Source organism: Capsicum annuum, chromosome 1, assembly GCF_002878395.1.
Source record: "Capsicum annuum cultivar UCD-10X-F1 chromosome 1, UCD10Xv1.1, whole genome shotgun sequence".
Classification (NCBI taxonomy): Eukaryota; Viridiplantae; Streptophyta; class Magnoliopsida; order Solanales; family Solanaceae; genus Capsicum; species Capsicum annuum.
This window is the reverse complement of record NC_061111.1, coordinates 196,272,080-196,286,423: the sequence shown is the minus strand read 5'-3', so window position 1 is coordinate 196,286,423 and position 14,344 is coordinate 196,272,080. Positions and strand designations below refer to the sequence as shown.

Here is a 14,344-nt window from a genome sequence, read left to right as displayed (position 1 = left end):
AGATTAAATATGGTAAGACTTTTGATTAAATTAGGAGTGTGCTAAAATATACATGGGGTAAAAATTCTAAAAATGTGTAAAAAATTATATTTTTAGATTTTAGGTCTTCAATTTTCATTAGGAGTGTGCTAAAATATATAAATGGTAAAAATTCTAAAAATAATTTTAAGGAATTCACTGTTTGGTTGCTTGATTTAAAGCAACAAAATATTTTTAATATTTGAAACTTTAAATAAAAAATTACCATATATACATTATTCGACAACCTATTCCCCCACAAAATTCTCATAACTATTACTCCTAAAACTTTTGAAAACGTCAAGTATTAGTAATTAAAGTTGCACGTTTGCTTCTATTTTTTCATAATTATATTATTGTCTGAGTGTCTTTGTTTTAGAAGACCCACCCCCCACCCTCACTCCTTTTTATTATTATTTTTTAATATTCTGATTCTATCTTTAGAAAGAAAAAAATTTATTTTAAAATAATTGTAATAATATATGAGGTTTGAAGTTTAATACATTATAATTCACGTTAGAGTATCACATTTATGGTAGCTTTATGTAAATGAGAAAATAAAATCATAAAAAAGTTAAAATATGAATTTATATTCCATATGTAGGGAGAATTAATTATTAGTAAAAGTTTGTTTGGTAGAAGGAAAATTTTATGATTTGGTGATCCAATTGAACTAAGAAAAGGTACATATAAAAGTATGAAAGAAGAAAAAAAAAAAAATCTACCATGTTTAGGTATTTCTTTTTTGGAGGAAAAACCTTAAAATTTTATAAATTAAAAATCCTTTATGTTTACAACAATATACTAGCATCGACTAGGTAGTTTTGGAATTATTAATAATTTCTTTTTGTTATCGTGAAGGTTCCTTTATTTTTCACACAATATCTCAATCCCAATAACATGTTCAAATTAAAAGATGAATAAAAGTGTACTAAAATCAAAGAGGAGATGGAGACCATTGTGTTTAAAATATATGAAAAGAAGAATTAGTATTAAAATCAGGTTTTCTTGCTCTAGATTAATAATTTCCTCTTAAATTATTAAAAACAATAATATTTAAAGGTAACCCAAAGAAAAAAATTATCTCCTAAATCTAAACTCCTAAAATTTGTATTGTTGATTTAGGATTAAACAACTCTTTTTAAATAGTTAATCGTAAGAATATTGTATTTTGGCGTGAATAAAGTCCTAAAGATTTTATGTCAATTCTTTTTAATTTTTTGATATATTTAACTTTTCAAAGTAGAGCATTTTTTTTTATTGTCTTTATAAAGTTATTAAAGTTTTTTACCTTTTTCAAAATAGAGCATTCTTTTTTATTGTCTTTATAAAGTTATTAAAGTTTTTTACCTTTTTCAAAATAGAGCATTCTTTTTTATTGTCTTTATAAAGTTATTAAAGTTTCTTACTTTCTTCACAATAATATTCTTGTGTAGGTGAATGCATGTGAAGGCAGATTCATGTGGAGCATGGGACTGAGACTTCACATCGATTATAATGTATTTGAAGGAATGTTTTTTCTTAATTTTGTTCTCATTCATATTGGTCCTATTTATATTATTAAGGGCGAAGCAACCCGAATGTTGCACCCTAGATGGCGAAAGTTCAGTAGTTGAACGCATCACTAGCTTAGGCTCTGACTCGAGTAACATGAGGTACGTGGAATCTCGTGTGAATCAGCAAGGACCACCTTGCAAGTCTAAATACTCCTGGATGACCGATAGTGAAGTAGTACCGTGAGGGTAAAGAACCCCCCAGAGTGAAATAGAACATGAAAGTGTAAGCTCCCAAGCAGTGGGAGGAGCTAGGGCTCTGATCGCGTGCCTGTTGAAGAATGAGTTGATGATTTATAGACAGTGACTTGGTTAAGAGACTCCATCGGAGTCTAGCAAAAGCAAATTTTCATAAGGCAATTGGCACTGCTTATGAATTCGAACTTGGGTGATCTATCCATAACCTGGATGAAGCTTGAGTTTCACAAATATTTATCATATTTAACGAATGATAGAATATGCTAGTATTAGATGTGGTCATTAAACTGAAGAGTTAAGATGAGTTTCAAAGTTCACAAACGTAGAAAAAGATTTTATTTAGTGTTTGAAATTAACTAATATTAATTATAATTTTTAAAATAATTTTATTCTCTTATATATATTTTTATTGATTAATATGAGCCACATGTGCAAAGTACATACACTAATTAATTTGAATGTTTTTATAGAACTAAATGTGAAGCTAAATTTATGCACTTATTAGCAACCATGTATTTTTTATTGAGAATGGAGGTAATTGTATGATATGTTTTACCAAGACTTGAAGGTAAGATTTATAAAGTAATGATCAGACCAGTTGTGTTGTAATGATCAAGAGCCCGCGCGTTTAAAATATCAAAGTATAGCTAAAATGAGGATATTAAAATGTATGTGCGGGCACACTAAAAGAGATAGAGTTAGGAACAAGAATATTTCAGAGAAGGTGAGAGTGACTCCTGTGATGATCAGGGTGAGGGACAAAATTGAGATCAGACAAACAAATAGAAGGCATTTAGATACCCAATCCACCTATTAAACGTTGTATAACTTATACATAATTTAAGTTATACATGTATAATCATCTAAATTGCCTTTAATTTTGATAAAAATGTAATCCTAAGAATAAAAATAACTCTTCATTGAACACAAAGTACTTTTAAAATAAACAAAAAGTATAATGAACTTAATACTATTTAGAGTGCCTAAACTATGATAATCATTAGTTCGGATATTTTTGTATACATGTAATTTTCCTCCTTAGTTATTTGTATAACGGTAATTTATCGTGTTCCTCTTTAGTTAACTAAATTTTTTTATCTTCAAAATTTTACATTATATTTTAATTTTTTTTGTACTTAATAAAATAACATATAACTAATAATTTATTATTATATATATTTATTTTTAATTAATATTTGATACACGTAATCTAAACTAGTATATTCAAAAGAGAGAGGAATTCCATTGAAAAGTCATAGGAGTATTTGTTTGTGGTATGTCCCCAAATGGACCCCGAAAAGTCATAATGGAGTGCTATTTCTGGCGGCTAACCCGCAGCCTTAAAAAACACATTACTTTTGCATTATTCACTATTGATTAATATTTTATCTTCACACTCCAAATTATTGACACCTCTTGTTCAATGGATTATTATTTGTTAATGTCCTATTTGATGTTTCCATTTAAAAGATGTGCAACATAATGTGTGATTGGTTTGGCTGAAAACTAAAAAAATCAAGATAAGCAAATTTTATATTTATTGCAACTAATGAATTTTGTAAACAAGCTGCTTCAGAAATTTAACACAAAATATTTTATGACGAGAAAAGAGCTAGCACCAAAGTTTTACTGTACTTTTATTGTGTTTACAATCTATACATACTTTTTATTAATTTAAAGATTGTATTAAATATCAAATAAAAATAAAAAGACATGTTATATATTTGATTGATCCATAAAAATTAATTAAATTCAGTAGTTAAATACAGTGATGGAGTCAGAATTTTCATTAAGAGAGTTTAGAAATAAACGTACGAACTAATCAAAGGGGATTCAACCTCTACTGTATATACATAAAAAATAATTGAAAAAAATTTCGCCGAAGAGGGTTCGAACCCCCTCGGCGAAATGTAGCTCCGCCCTTGGCTAAATACATAAAAGTTATATGTTTATTGATTATTGTTTAATAAGTAGTTTTATTCAGGTCTTTCTTAGTTGATTTTTTTTTAAAAAAACAACTTTTCTAAAATGGAAATTGTCTTTATTTTGCCTTTTGGACGCTTTCAATATTTGAAGTCAAATACCACTTCGATTGAATATGTAGTTGATATACTAATATTTTTTATTTTATTAGTAATAAACATTTTTTCTTCTTCTTTTTATTTCGTGCAAAAAAAGATACTGGTGTGTAATAAATCGAATATTTTGCCAACCAAATAGCAGAGCGTTTTGAAGGAGCAAATTTCATTTTTGTTTCATCACACAGCTACTTGAGATCTATTTCTCCATTTTCCCTCTCTAAGTAAAAGGTACGCATGCTTATTTTCAATCGCTATTTTCCCCGATCTGTTCATCTTTATTTAATGATGATTTTAATGACTTAATCAGTTAAGTAATCTCATTATACCATCTTATTTTAATTAACTTGTGATCTATTTCCACATTTGCCAAACAATTCCGTTCCGTTTGTGAAATGGATTTGTATATTGTGATTTTGTAAGGCTGCCTACTATAAATCTTTATATTTCGAGCCTTTTATAGGCCGCGCGCATAGCAAAGAGGTTTAGTGCACGTGCTTTTTTTTTTTTTTGGGGGTGATTTTGTGGCGTCTTTTTTTGTTTCTATAATTATTAATCTAACTTTGTGATGCAGTTAATTTTTTGATTTTCGTGAGCAATGGTGTTCTACCGTAGCGTTTCGTTGCTGTCAAAGCTGCGTTCTCGAGCGGTGAGTTGCAAAAGAAAAATAAATTGTTGATCTTGTGATGGATTTAATTTTGGAATTCTATTTACTGAAGTATGAAGTATGTATATTTCATGATCTAAATTCGATTAATTATTGAATTATAGGTGCAACAGTCAAATGTTAGCAATTCGGTGCGATGGCTTCAAGTCCAAAGCTCATCTGGTCTTGTAAGTTGTACTGTCTTCAGACATACCTCTGCAAAAATAATTAATGAGAGTTTTGATCGCTTAGTGGTTATATAGAATTCAGTTACTTAGCCAGTTGGATCAATTGTATGACTTTTTTACAATATTGAAAATTTGAAAGTAACGAATCATTGTTTGTTGTGGAGCATCTTGATATCATAAGGACATCGATGTTATGCATCTTTTCTCATATTAGTAAAGTTAGAAATGAAGATAGAAAATTCTACTCCCTCCGTCCCAAATTGAGACACATTGATTAAGAAAAATAATTAATAACATGCCTAGTTTACCATAATACCCCTATTAAATGATGTTTACAATTTAGTTTGAAGAAAAAGTAATTAATGCAAAGGGTAAAACATGGAAAAAAAATTTTTGTCTTGTCTTGATTAATGAAAAAAGACAAGTAAAATGGGACAACAAATTAGGAAATTTGGGACGAATAATTTGCGACGGAGGGAGTATGTTGGATTTTATTTGGTGCACAGCTTCTATAATTGTGTTTCCGAGACCAAAATGTGTCTCTAATAGGGTTTTCCTGAAGGATGGAGTAGCATGACTTGACAGAAAAAACCCTCTTTTGTACTTTTAGGGGTCGTTTAGTTGGGAACAAGTTATCCTGGGATAACTAATCCTGGTATAAGTTATCCCATGCATTTTATTCCGACCAAACACGGGATAAGCACATCCTAACCAAACGAGTCCTTACAGCATACGCAGTCTCGTTTATTAGGACAAATGGATGGGGATCCTACCTCTTGTACCAATATGCGGAGTCAGTTCAGTTCCCAATAAGTACAATTCCTTCTGAAATCTAAATTGCACCCAAAATTGGGTAACAATGAGAAACAAGAGCTACCTGACTGGAAGCTAAAGAAAAGAGTTTTGGGAAATGTTGTTTGAGAGGAATATGACCTACTAAGCATCATGTAAAAGTTTATCTTCCTTCCTTCACCCAACAGAAAAGAGGTGTTGCCCAGAAATCCTCTCAATGTGACCTGATTGTTTTCCTTATAGAGAAGCCATAAGAGTTGGGGACTTTATTATCCACTGATTGAGAATCCCGAGCTTGGTTTTTTATGGCTTTTCTCCGTAGCGCTTGATCCTCCCTTGTGAATCTTGATCTCCATAACCATTTACGAAGGAGACTGTCATTTTGTATTTTTAAGTTCCTTACTCCAAAACTACCAGCTTTGGTTTTGCTACTTCATAAGTTTTACTATTATTTTTCTTTCATATTTTATTTTCTGGATTTTGATGACCATTATCAGAGTATGAAATGGTGGTTTGAGTGTCTTGTTGTGTTTTAAAATTAAATTCCCTACATTATCTCATTTAAGCACCTGGACTCTAGGTTATAGAACATCCTATATGGACAGATAGATTTTGCAGTGAAGATACTGCAGAAACGCTGTGATCGCTTTTAAGATCTGACTTCTTGCTGACAAAATGACTCCCAAGATAATGAAATTATTGGTTTTTTTTCAGTATGGCCTTATTGGGTCAAGTTAACCTGCCACTTGACTAGTCTTGACAGTGTGTAAACTAATTAATTCTGAGGCTGCATCTGATGTTATAAGCTAAATATATGTTTGGCCAAGTAATTTTCTTCAAACTCATGAAGACGATGACTCATCCTAAGTTGTAATGCAGTTAAAAGGACTCTCAAAAGTGTAGCATTTTTGTCTCGGATTGTCGGATGTCACCTGATATTCTTGTTGCAAATTGACTAATCCAGTGAAACATAAGTCTCTGCAAGCATTACTGTTTCCGTTATTTTGTGCGACAGGTTGTTAGTATTCATTGTTATACCACAGAGGAAAAATAGACAAAAGCGGATACACATGTTTAAAACCTAGGCTATTTGCCATCGTATGGTTGATTACTTACCTTCTCTCGTTCCAACTTTTATTTGTACTAGCCAGTCTACAAATTCCGCCTGAACCTCTCCTGCCCTTGTTTGCTGTTTTGTTTTTCCACTCCAAAGGACAAATTATATAGGCATACGAGTATATAACAATATCTAATTTACAGTACTTTGGTGAACTTGAAATGATAAATGCAAAGTGTTTTATTCCTTCATCTTTTAGTTACTTCTTCTTACATTTCTTTCTGAATGTCCACATATAATTCATTAATAATTTTATTTGATATAGGATCTGCGTTCTGAGCTGCAAGAATTGATTCCTGAGCAACAGGTATTTATAGATTCATTTCTTACCTCTTTAGTTCCCTTTGATCCCAGAGCTTCAGTTTGTGTATATGGGGCTATACTTCACATTTTTTGCAAATTGATTTATTGGTTTTGTTTTCCCCTAAACTACAGATGAGAACTTTTTTTCACCATGACATGTTCTTTCTCTCTTCCACCAATGGAATCTTCTATATAGAAAAAAAGACGCGTCATGTTTTGTGTATACTGAGAGGGGCTTTCATAAAGTTGTGGAGATCTGAGATCATCTTTCATTTGATAGATGTATATTTCTGTTTCTCTAATTCCCGTTATTATTTTCGTGTTCATTAGGATCGTTTGAAAAAGCTCAAGTCAGAACATGGAAAAGTTCAATTGGGAAACATCACAATTGATATGGTAAATAGAATTTTTTAGTTAGATATAAGTTTGGGGAAATGCTGTAAATCTGGATTGACGTTTGTTGTTCAATTTGAAAGGTTCTTGGTGGAATGAGAGGAATGACAGGATTACTATGGGAAACTTCATTACTTGACCCTGATGAGGTGTTACATTCTACCTAATCTTTATTCCATATTGAATGCAAGTCAATCACAAAATCATAATAATTTGGGTGATTGCTGCCACGCCACGCATTACCTTTGCTCTATTCTTTCAGGGAATTCGCTTCCGGGGCTTGTCCATACCTGAATGCCAAAAGGTATTACCTGCAGCTAAGCCTGGGGGTGAGCCCTTGCCTGAAGGTCTTCTTTGGCTTCTTTTAACAGGAAAGGTGAGTTCTTAAGTGCTTAAATTTATCGTTATCACATAGGGAATCTGAAATAACATTCATTAAAACTGCTTCACGATGTTGCTCTAGTTTTATTATCGTTGAGTTCGAAGTATTAATTGGTAAAACACTTTGAAGATTCTCTGTCGAACAGCTCTTAAGCCCTGAGTTTGGATTGAGTTGCCCTTTTCTGCAAGTAGATATATTTCTTTTTCTCATTCACGCCAAGCCTGGCCTACTTGGCCTACTTTAATTATAGAATATTACAGGAAATGTGCAAAACTGAGTCTGATTCGTCTAGAAAAAGTGCTATAGGAGTCCGTGAGGTGGTTACTATGCATACTTAGATTTTAAGACTATACTTATCTTCTCTTTCTTACTCTTGTGAAGGTGCCATCAAAAGAGCAAGTGAATTCATTGTCTCAGGAATTGCAGAGTCGTGCTACTGTCCCTGGTATGTTAGCTGTCTTATTGTATTCTCTTGTTCATTCTTTTATTGGATGTTATTAGTCTCTAGATTTTACAATATAGTTATAACTCCTTCAATTTGAACTCTTTTATCATCAATTCGGTTGCATAATATTCATTCATCGCACCTATGTTATCTTACTCAAAAAAAAGTTCATTCATCGCACCACTTGATGCTTTTACTTTTCTGAGGTTTTATCAATAACTTTATTTGCAGATCATGTATACAAAACTATTGATGCCTTACCAATCACAGCTCATCCAATGACCCAGTTTGCTACTGGAGTCATGGCTCTTCAGGTGCAGTTTGAACTATTTAATTGTCTTAGTTTCTGCTTTCAGTAATTTCCTAATTATCATGCATGCACAATTAAAATATCGATCAATTGATTTGAGTCTGACCTTTCTGATCTTCACTACCAACTATTTTGGTGCTTGTTCGTAATTTGTTGATATCACACTTGCACAGTTGTCCTGATTTAATTTGAGTATGACATTGTTGATCTTCGCAACAGACGATTAGGGTGTTACTCTGAAAATATAGGGTGTGTGAAATTGGTTAACCTCCTGCGCCGATTGGCTTGGCGGTCTTGGAATCTGTAGCAACACTTCGTATATACTAAAATTTTTGGTGACTTGTCATGCAATCAAGGATATTTTGTCCTTTCTTTCATTGATGTTCTTCCACATGCAAAGACCGAACAACTTATACTTTCATCTCTTTTAAGAGCCTATTTGGATTGGCGTATTTTAGGTGGTTTCAAGCCAAAATAGCTTCTAAACACTTTTGTAGTGTTTGAGTGTGATTATGATAAAAGAAGTGCTTTAAAGCATTTTTTTTTAAGCCAAAATAACAAAAATAAGCCAAATGCCACAAGGCCTAACTTGTGGCTCATGCTTATAAGCCATAAATTAAAAGCCCATCCTAACAGGCTCTAAGTTTTGGGAGATTTAAGTAGGTGTGTCGGACATGATTTGGTTGAGACTTGAAAAATATAGTAATTTGAGTTGAAGTTGAAAAAGGGTATTGGGGGGTTGAAGGGGTGTTTGGACATCAAAACAATTGAAATTTGTGAGTGAAAATTTGAAAATCCTAAAAATGTTTTTTTTTGTAACTGTGGTGTTCGGGCTAGCTGTTGTGCACCTCGACTAAATCCACAGGATACGTGTCACCTTCCTCCAGCAACAGATACCAGGTAACTCTGTCCACTAAGAGTAGGATAGATGGGAAGAATCAGCTAGGTTTTTTTGCTTTGCTAGGATTTGAACGTGAGACCTTAGATTCTCAACCACTTTATTGACCACTAGGCCACATCTTGAGTGCAATCCTAGAAATGTTTTTCAAACTTCAAATTCTCTATTTCAAGTTTGAAGTTGAAATAATGAGCCAATTTAAAGAAACACTTGATCAAAATAGTCTCCAAATATTATTTCAAATATTTGGAATCTTATCTATGGCCAAATGGGTCGTAACTCGTAAGTGCTTTAAACGATATGTAGCATCAGGAAGCACCTCTTAGTCGTTGAAATTCATATTCTACTGGCTTATTATTTTGTGGATCATTGAGAACCTTGGAATTAAAAGATGAAAGAAGGAATTTTCTTGGAATTAAAAGATGAAAGAAGGAATTTTATTGAAGTTTAACTCTAGCAAATGGTGGTTTCATTTAATGCAGTCTTATTAGGAGATTTCAACCACCAATTCACTTTCTTGTTTTCTCTGTAGGTTCAAAGTGAATTTCAAAAGGCATACGAGAAAGGAATTCACAAATCAAAGTGAGTCTTGTCAAAGCCATCTCTTGAAGCTGGTTATTTGTTTTACATGAAAACACTAACAATGTTGCATCATCAGGTTTTGGGAACCGACATATGAGGATTCCATGAGTCTGATTGCTCAAGTTCCACTTGTTGCTGCTTATGTTTATCGCAGGTCAGATTATTATATGGCATTTACCAGTCTTCAATTTCTTGTTCTCTTTTATCCTCGTATATGTTGCACTTAAAAGGAGATGACGTTCTAATCTGCTTTCTCAGCCTAGGAGCTTTCTGTTATTGGGTTTTAATGCTTACATGAAAACTAGTCTTTGAAGCTGTGTAAACTGACCTTTCTGTTTGCATTTGTGAAGGATGTACAAGAACGGCAACACTATAGCTAAGGATGAATCCCTGGATTATGGTGCAAATTTTGCTCACATGCTTGGTTTCAGTAGCCCTGACATGCATGAACTTATGAGGCTCTATGTCACGATACACAGGTTAATTTGACACCTGAATTATGATAACTACTTTATGATACTTGCTTCTGAGTTTTTAATGTTATCCTGGCAATAGGATTTCCAGTTGCACGTGTATTCTATAACCAGTTGGCACTGATTTCTTTTTGTGTTGCAGTGATCATGAAGGTGGTAATGTCAGTGCTCACACAGGTCACTTGGTGCGTACTTTGTTCTTTGGTTTATGGACAAACTAAATGTTTACTAGTGTTCTTAACTCTTAACATGAAGTTCTTTGTCAAGTGGGGATATGCATATACAAAAGCTTAAGCCTTGTTTTTTATCAATGATTTTTCATAAGTCGACATTCTATTGTCAGTTCTTTCAGTAGCACTGATTGTACTTCAATTCAGGTTGCTAGTGCTTTATCAGATCCTTACCTCTCCTTCGCTGCTGCTTTGAATGGTTTAGCCGGACCACTTCATGGTTTAGCCAATCAGGTGTTTTGTCTGCTTTACAACTGTTGTTTCTTCTATACTACTTTGATTGCGCACTAGGTATTACCATACTACTTTGATTGCATACTAGGTATTACGCTTGCTGAAATTTCCTATTGCCTATTGTCATCTTTATATCTATCCCCATTGCCCAAGGCTCAAATAAATGGAGGGGTGAAAATCTGAAACGAAATGGTGTGGGATTTAAGTTGAAAAAGATAAGTGAAATTAGAATGAGCCTGGAGGAGTAGAGGACTAAACTTCTAGTTACTAAGATGAACAAGATCTATTCTCTAACTATTACTCTTCACAACTAACATGCCATGGTTGGTGCTGCACCATATGTGTCAATAAATAATTTCCATCTACAATATGAATAAAAAACCAAAATGGACTATATAATTTGATGGAAGAAGCCTCTGCTTATTTGTCGAGCTGTTCAGTAAATTTATTCACCCGTCCAAATAAATTCCATCCATTTATCATATGGTCATAATTATTTACGTATGTTTTCCCCCCTCATTTAGAGATTATGTTTGTTTCTTCTAACTATGTTACAGAATGACTTAAAAGTTTAACTATCTCTAGCTGTTATATCTTTTTGTCTGGTTCTATCAAATTCAGAAATTTCCAGCTAGCAGCTGTTCCTTAGATATAAATATTGTGTATTATTTATTAAACCTGCATTCTGTATCTGCTGGATGATTTAAGTTGACCCAGCTGCCACTGTCTGCTTTGCCATCAGGAAGTTTTGCTATGGATAAAATCTGTTGTAGAAGAGTGTGGGGAGAACATTTCCAAAGAGCAGTTGAAAGACTACGTTTGGAAAACATTGAACAGTGGCAAGGTACTTTATTAAGTTCGGCATATTTCTATCTGACTCTGCTAATTTTTTTTTCCAACCAATTGGAGCTCACTTTAGATGATAAGTTTGACTTGCCATCACATGTTACTGAGGTTCAAAGAGTTAGTTCTCCATTCAGTATCTTTTTTATATTTTGTACAATGTTCGAAAATATCAAATGCTTATCACATTCTATTTATCTACTGCTCTTCTCATCATAGTTACCGAACTTTACTCCTCAAATGAGATTTGGTAGTTGACTTTGTCTCAAAGAAAACCTTTTCTATTCTTCATATCTTAATGTGTTAACTGTTGAGTTTTTAAATAACTGTTCTCTCTCTCTCTATGTGTGTATATAAATATCTCATTGTGCGTGTGTTTGTACGTTATATATATGTACAACATAGTCTCTTTCACTGCCGCCGTCTGTCTATCTCTCTCTCTTTCTCCTCATCTGGGAGGCAGATGATGGAGAACTTTATAGTTACGATCCCATCTATCTGAGCTTGAAATGCTCTATCATTCTCAAATCGCAGGTTGTCCCTGGTTTTGGACATGGAGTTCTGCGCAAGACTGATCCCAGATATACATGCCAGAGAGAGTTTGCTATGAAGCATTTGCCTGAAGATCCACTGTTTCAACTGGTTAGTACTTAGACGACTGAAGCTGTACATTGATGGTGCTCTTTGATTCAATGTGTTTGATCTTCCCATCATGTTCTTTTGGCTTTTCGTTCTTGCAGGTTTCAAAACTCTACGAAGTTGTTCCTCCAGTTCTTACAGAACTTGGCAAAGTAAATCTTTCATCTACATTGTTACTAGAATTGCTTTATTCTCTAATAGCAGTTTATCATGATTATTTATACGTCTGCTTTTATTTATTTATTTTCGTTTGGGAGAAATTCACATTCAAATTTTAGTTATTAACTCAAAATCGCCAGCAAGATGATTGTTTATGTGTCTGTTTTTTTTTTTTTTTTTTTTCCGTTTGGGAGAAGGCGCATTCAAATTTTACTTATTACCCAAAATTGCCAGTAAGATGATTTGAGTTAAATGGAAAAAACTTAAAAGATGGATTAAGATTTTGGAAGGCTTAACTGCATCTTTCAGGTTTTTTGGTAATTATCACTTTTTACGCATGGCTGTTGGCCAATAATGGGATTTAGTGTGGCCTTGGTACCTTTATCATCCATTGTATGTAAGACTTTTTCCCCTTATCTCAGGTGTTTCCTCAGCATTCCTGTTTCACAAGGAACTTCCATAAAATCTAATTATGCTTTGTTTTCTGATGATCCCATAAGCTGCTGTCTTCTTTTGTTGATGCTCTTTCCTCACTGCTATAGATTTGGCATTTTGTGTGTATTTACTGTAGGGAGAATGCTATTGTTCATTGATTGCGGATTCTTTTTCAGGTTAAAAACCCTTGGCCAAATGTTGATGCCCACAGTGGTGTGTTGTTGAACTATTATGGTTTAACTGAAGCAAGGTATACAGATTCGTATTGCTCACAAAATTGAGTGGATGTAAATGGAAAAACTGATGTCGTCTTCCTTCCATTTTTTCCCGTACAGATATTATACAGTCCTCTTTGGCGTATCACGAGCTCTTGGCATTTGCTCTCAGGTACTTTCTCCTACGGTTATTGTGTATGGTACCTCTTTGTCTGTCTGTTGACTTCCTTTAGATTTCTGCTGATACTTCTTCCGGATCTTTATAGCTAATTTGGGACCGAGCTCTTGGATTGCCGCTTGAGAGGCCGAAGAGTGTCACAGTGGAGTGGCTTGAGAACCATTGCAAGAAAGCATAAAGTTATTTGATTTCTGCGCGAGCATAAATCATAATGTATGACCTTTACAAATAATTGCTTGAATAAGCAGTCGTTTCTTGGGGACAAGATAGGTCGCACGGTTGACAATTTTAGTTCAAACTTTTCACTGAATTGTGTGAATTGTATGGTTTCTCGAGCCTTGTCCCTGAATTTTGAACTTAGTCTAGTGGATTTGTTTCTCTTCAAATAGAATTCATTACACGTTGATCCGGCATGTAAAAATAACAGGTCAATGCTACTAGTAGCTTCTGTATTGCCATTATTAAACTTGTGAATGAATATCCGTTGATTAAGGCAATAAACTGCAACTTTGTAGTTGTTTGAATCTGCTAATTCTTGCAGTTCATGTTTGCATTAACAATACATGATGATGTTATGAACCATGTAATTTCAGAGTTTTTTCGGATATTTACTCTAGAATTTGCATATTACAGATTTGTATCCCTTCTATGGCTATTAAAGCGTCTGCCTCCTTTATGTGCACCTTTCAATTTCTATTTGGTTTCGTTTTGATCATTCAAATAGCACGAGTTGGACTTGCTCAATCATGTAGTTTTTGCACAGAAGACATAAATTGGATCCAAGTTTGAGTCTCCTTTTAGTAAGTTCGACAACATATCCATTGTAATTCCAGAAGTGGGCTATGAGAAAGGTGGGAATTAGGATGCACGTAAATCTTACTTCTATTTTTGTGGGGTAGCTAGAGAGACTTTTTCCTATAGATTTTCAGCTCAATAAAACATTTTTGAAGCTGGATTGCAGGTTAATTGTATTCTTCAAACAAGGGAAAATTGTTCATGCGTCAAAACTTGGTTAAGTTTATTTGTATTCTTTTT

The 14,344-nt window shown here is 33.5% G+C and overlaps 1 protein-coding gene across 3 annotated transcripts; it reads left to right on the top strand.

Annotated features, from left to right (window-relative positions):
• Nucleotides 1–3,804: 3,804 nt before the first annotated feature.
• On the top strand, nt 3,805–13,841 carry LOC107843119 (citrate synthase, mitochondrial). Of its 3 annotated transcripts, none has more exons than XM_047408563.1 (20): nt 3,805–4,078; nt 4,422–4,496; nt 4,619–4,681; nt 6,856–6,897; nt 7,224–7,289; nt 7,370–7,435; nt 7,549–7,662; nt 8,050–8,113; nt 8,345–8,427; nt 9,854–9,903; nt 9,980–10,057; nt 10,254–10,382; nt 10,519–10,561; nt 10,754–10,840; nt 11,583–11,684; nt 12,218–12,325; nt 12,424–12,474; nt 13,093–13,166; nt 13,252–13,303; nt 13,398–13,841. In XM_047408563.1, exons 2-20 carry the CDS (start codon nt 4,446–4,448, stop codon nt 13,485–13,487), a joined length of 1,413 nt encoding a protein of 470 aa, XP_047264519.1. In that variant the 5' UTR covers nt 3,805–4,078; nt 4,422–4,445; the 3' UTR covers nt 13,488–13,841.
• Nucleotides 13,842–14,344: the final 503 nt, after the last annotated feature.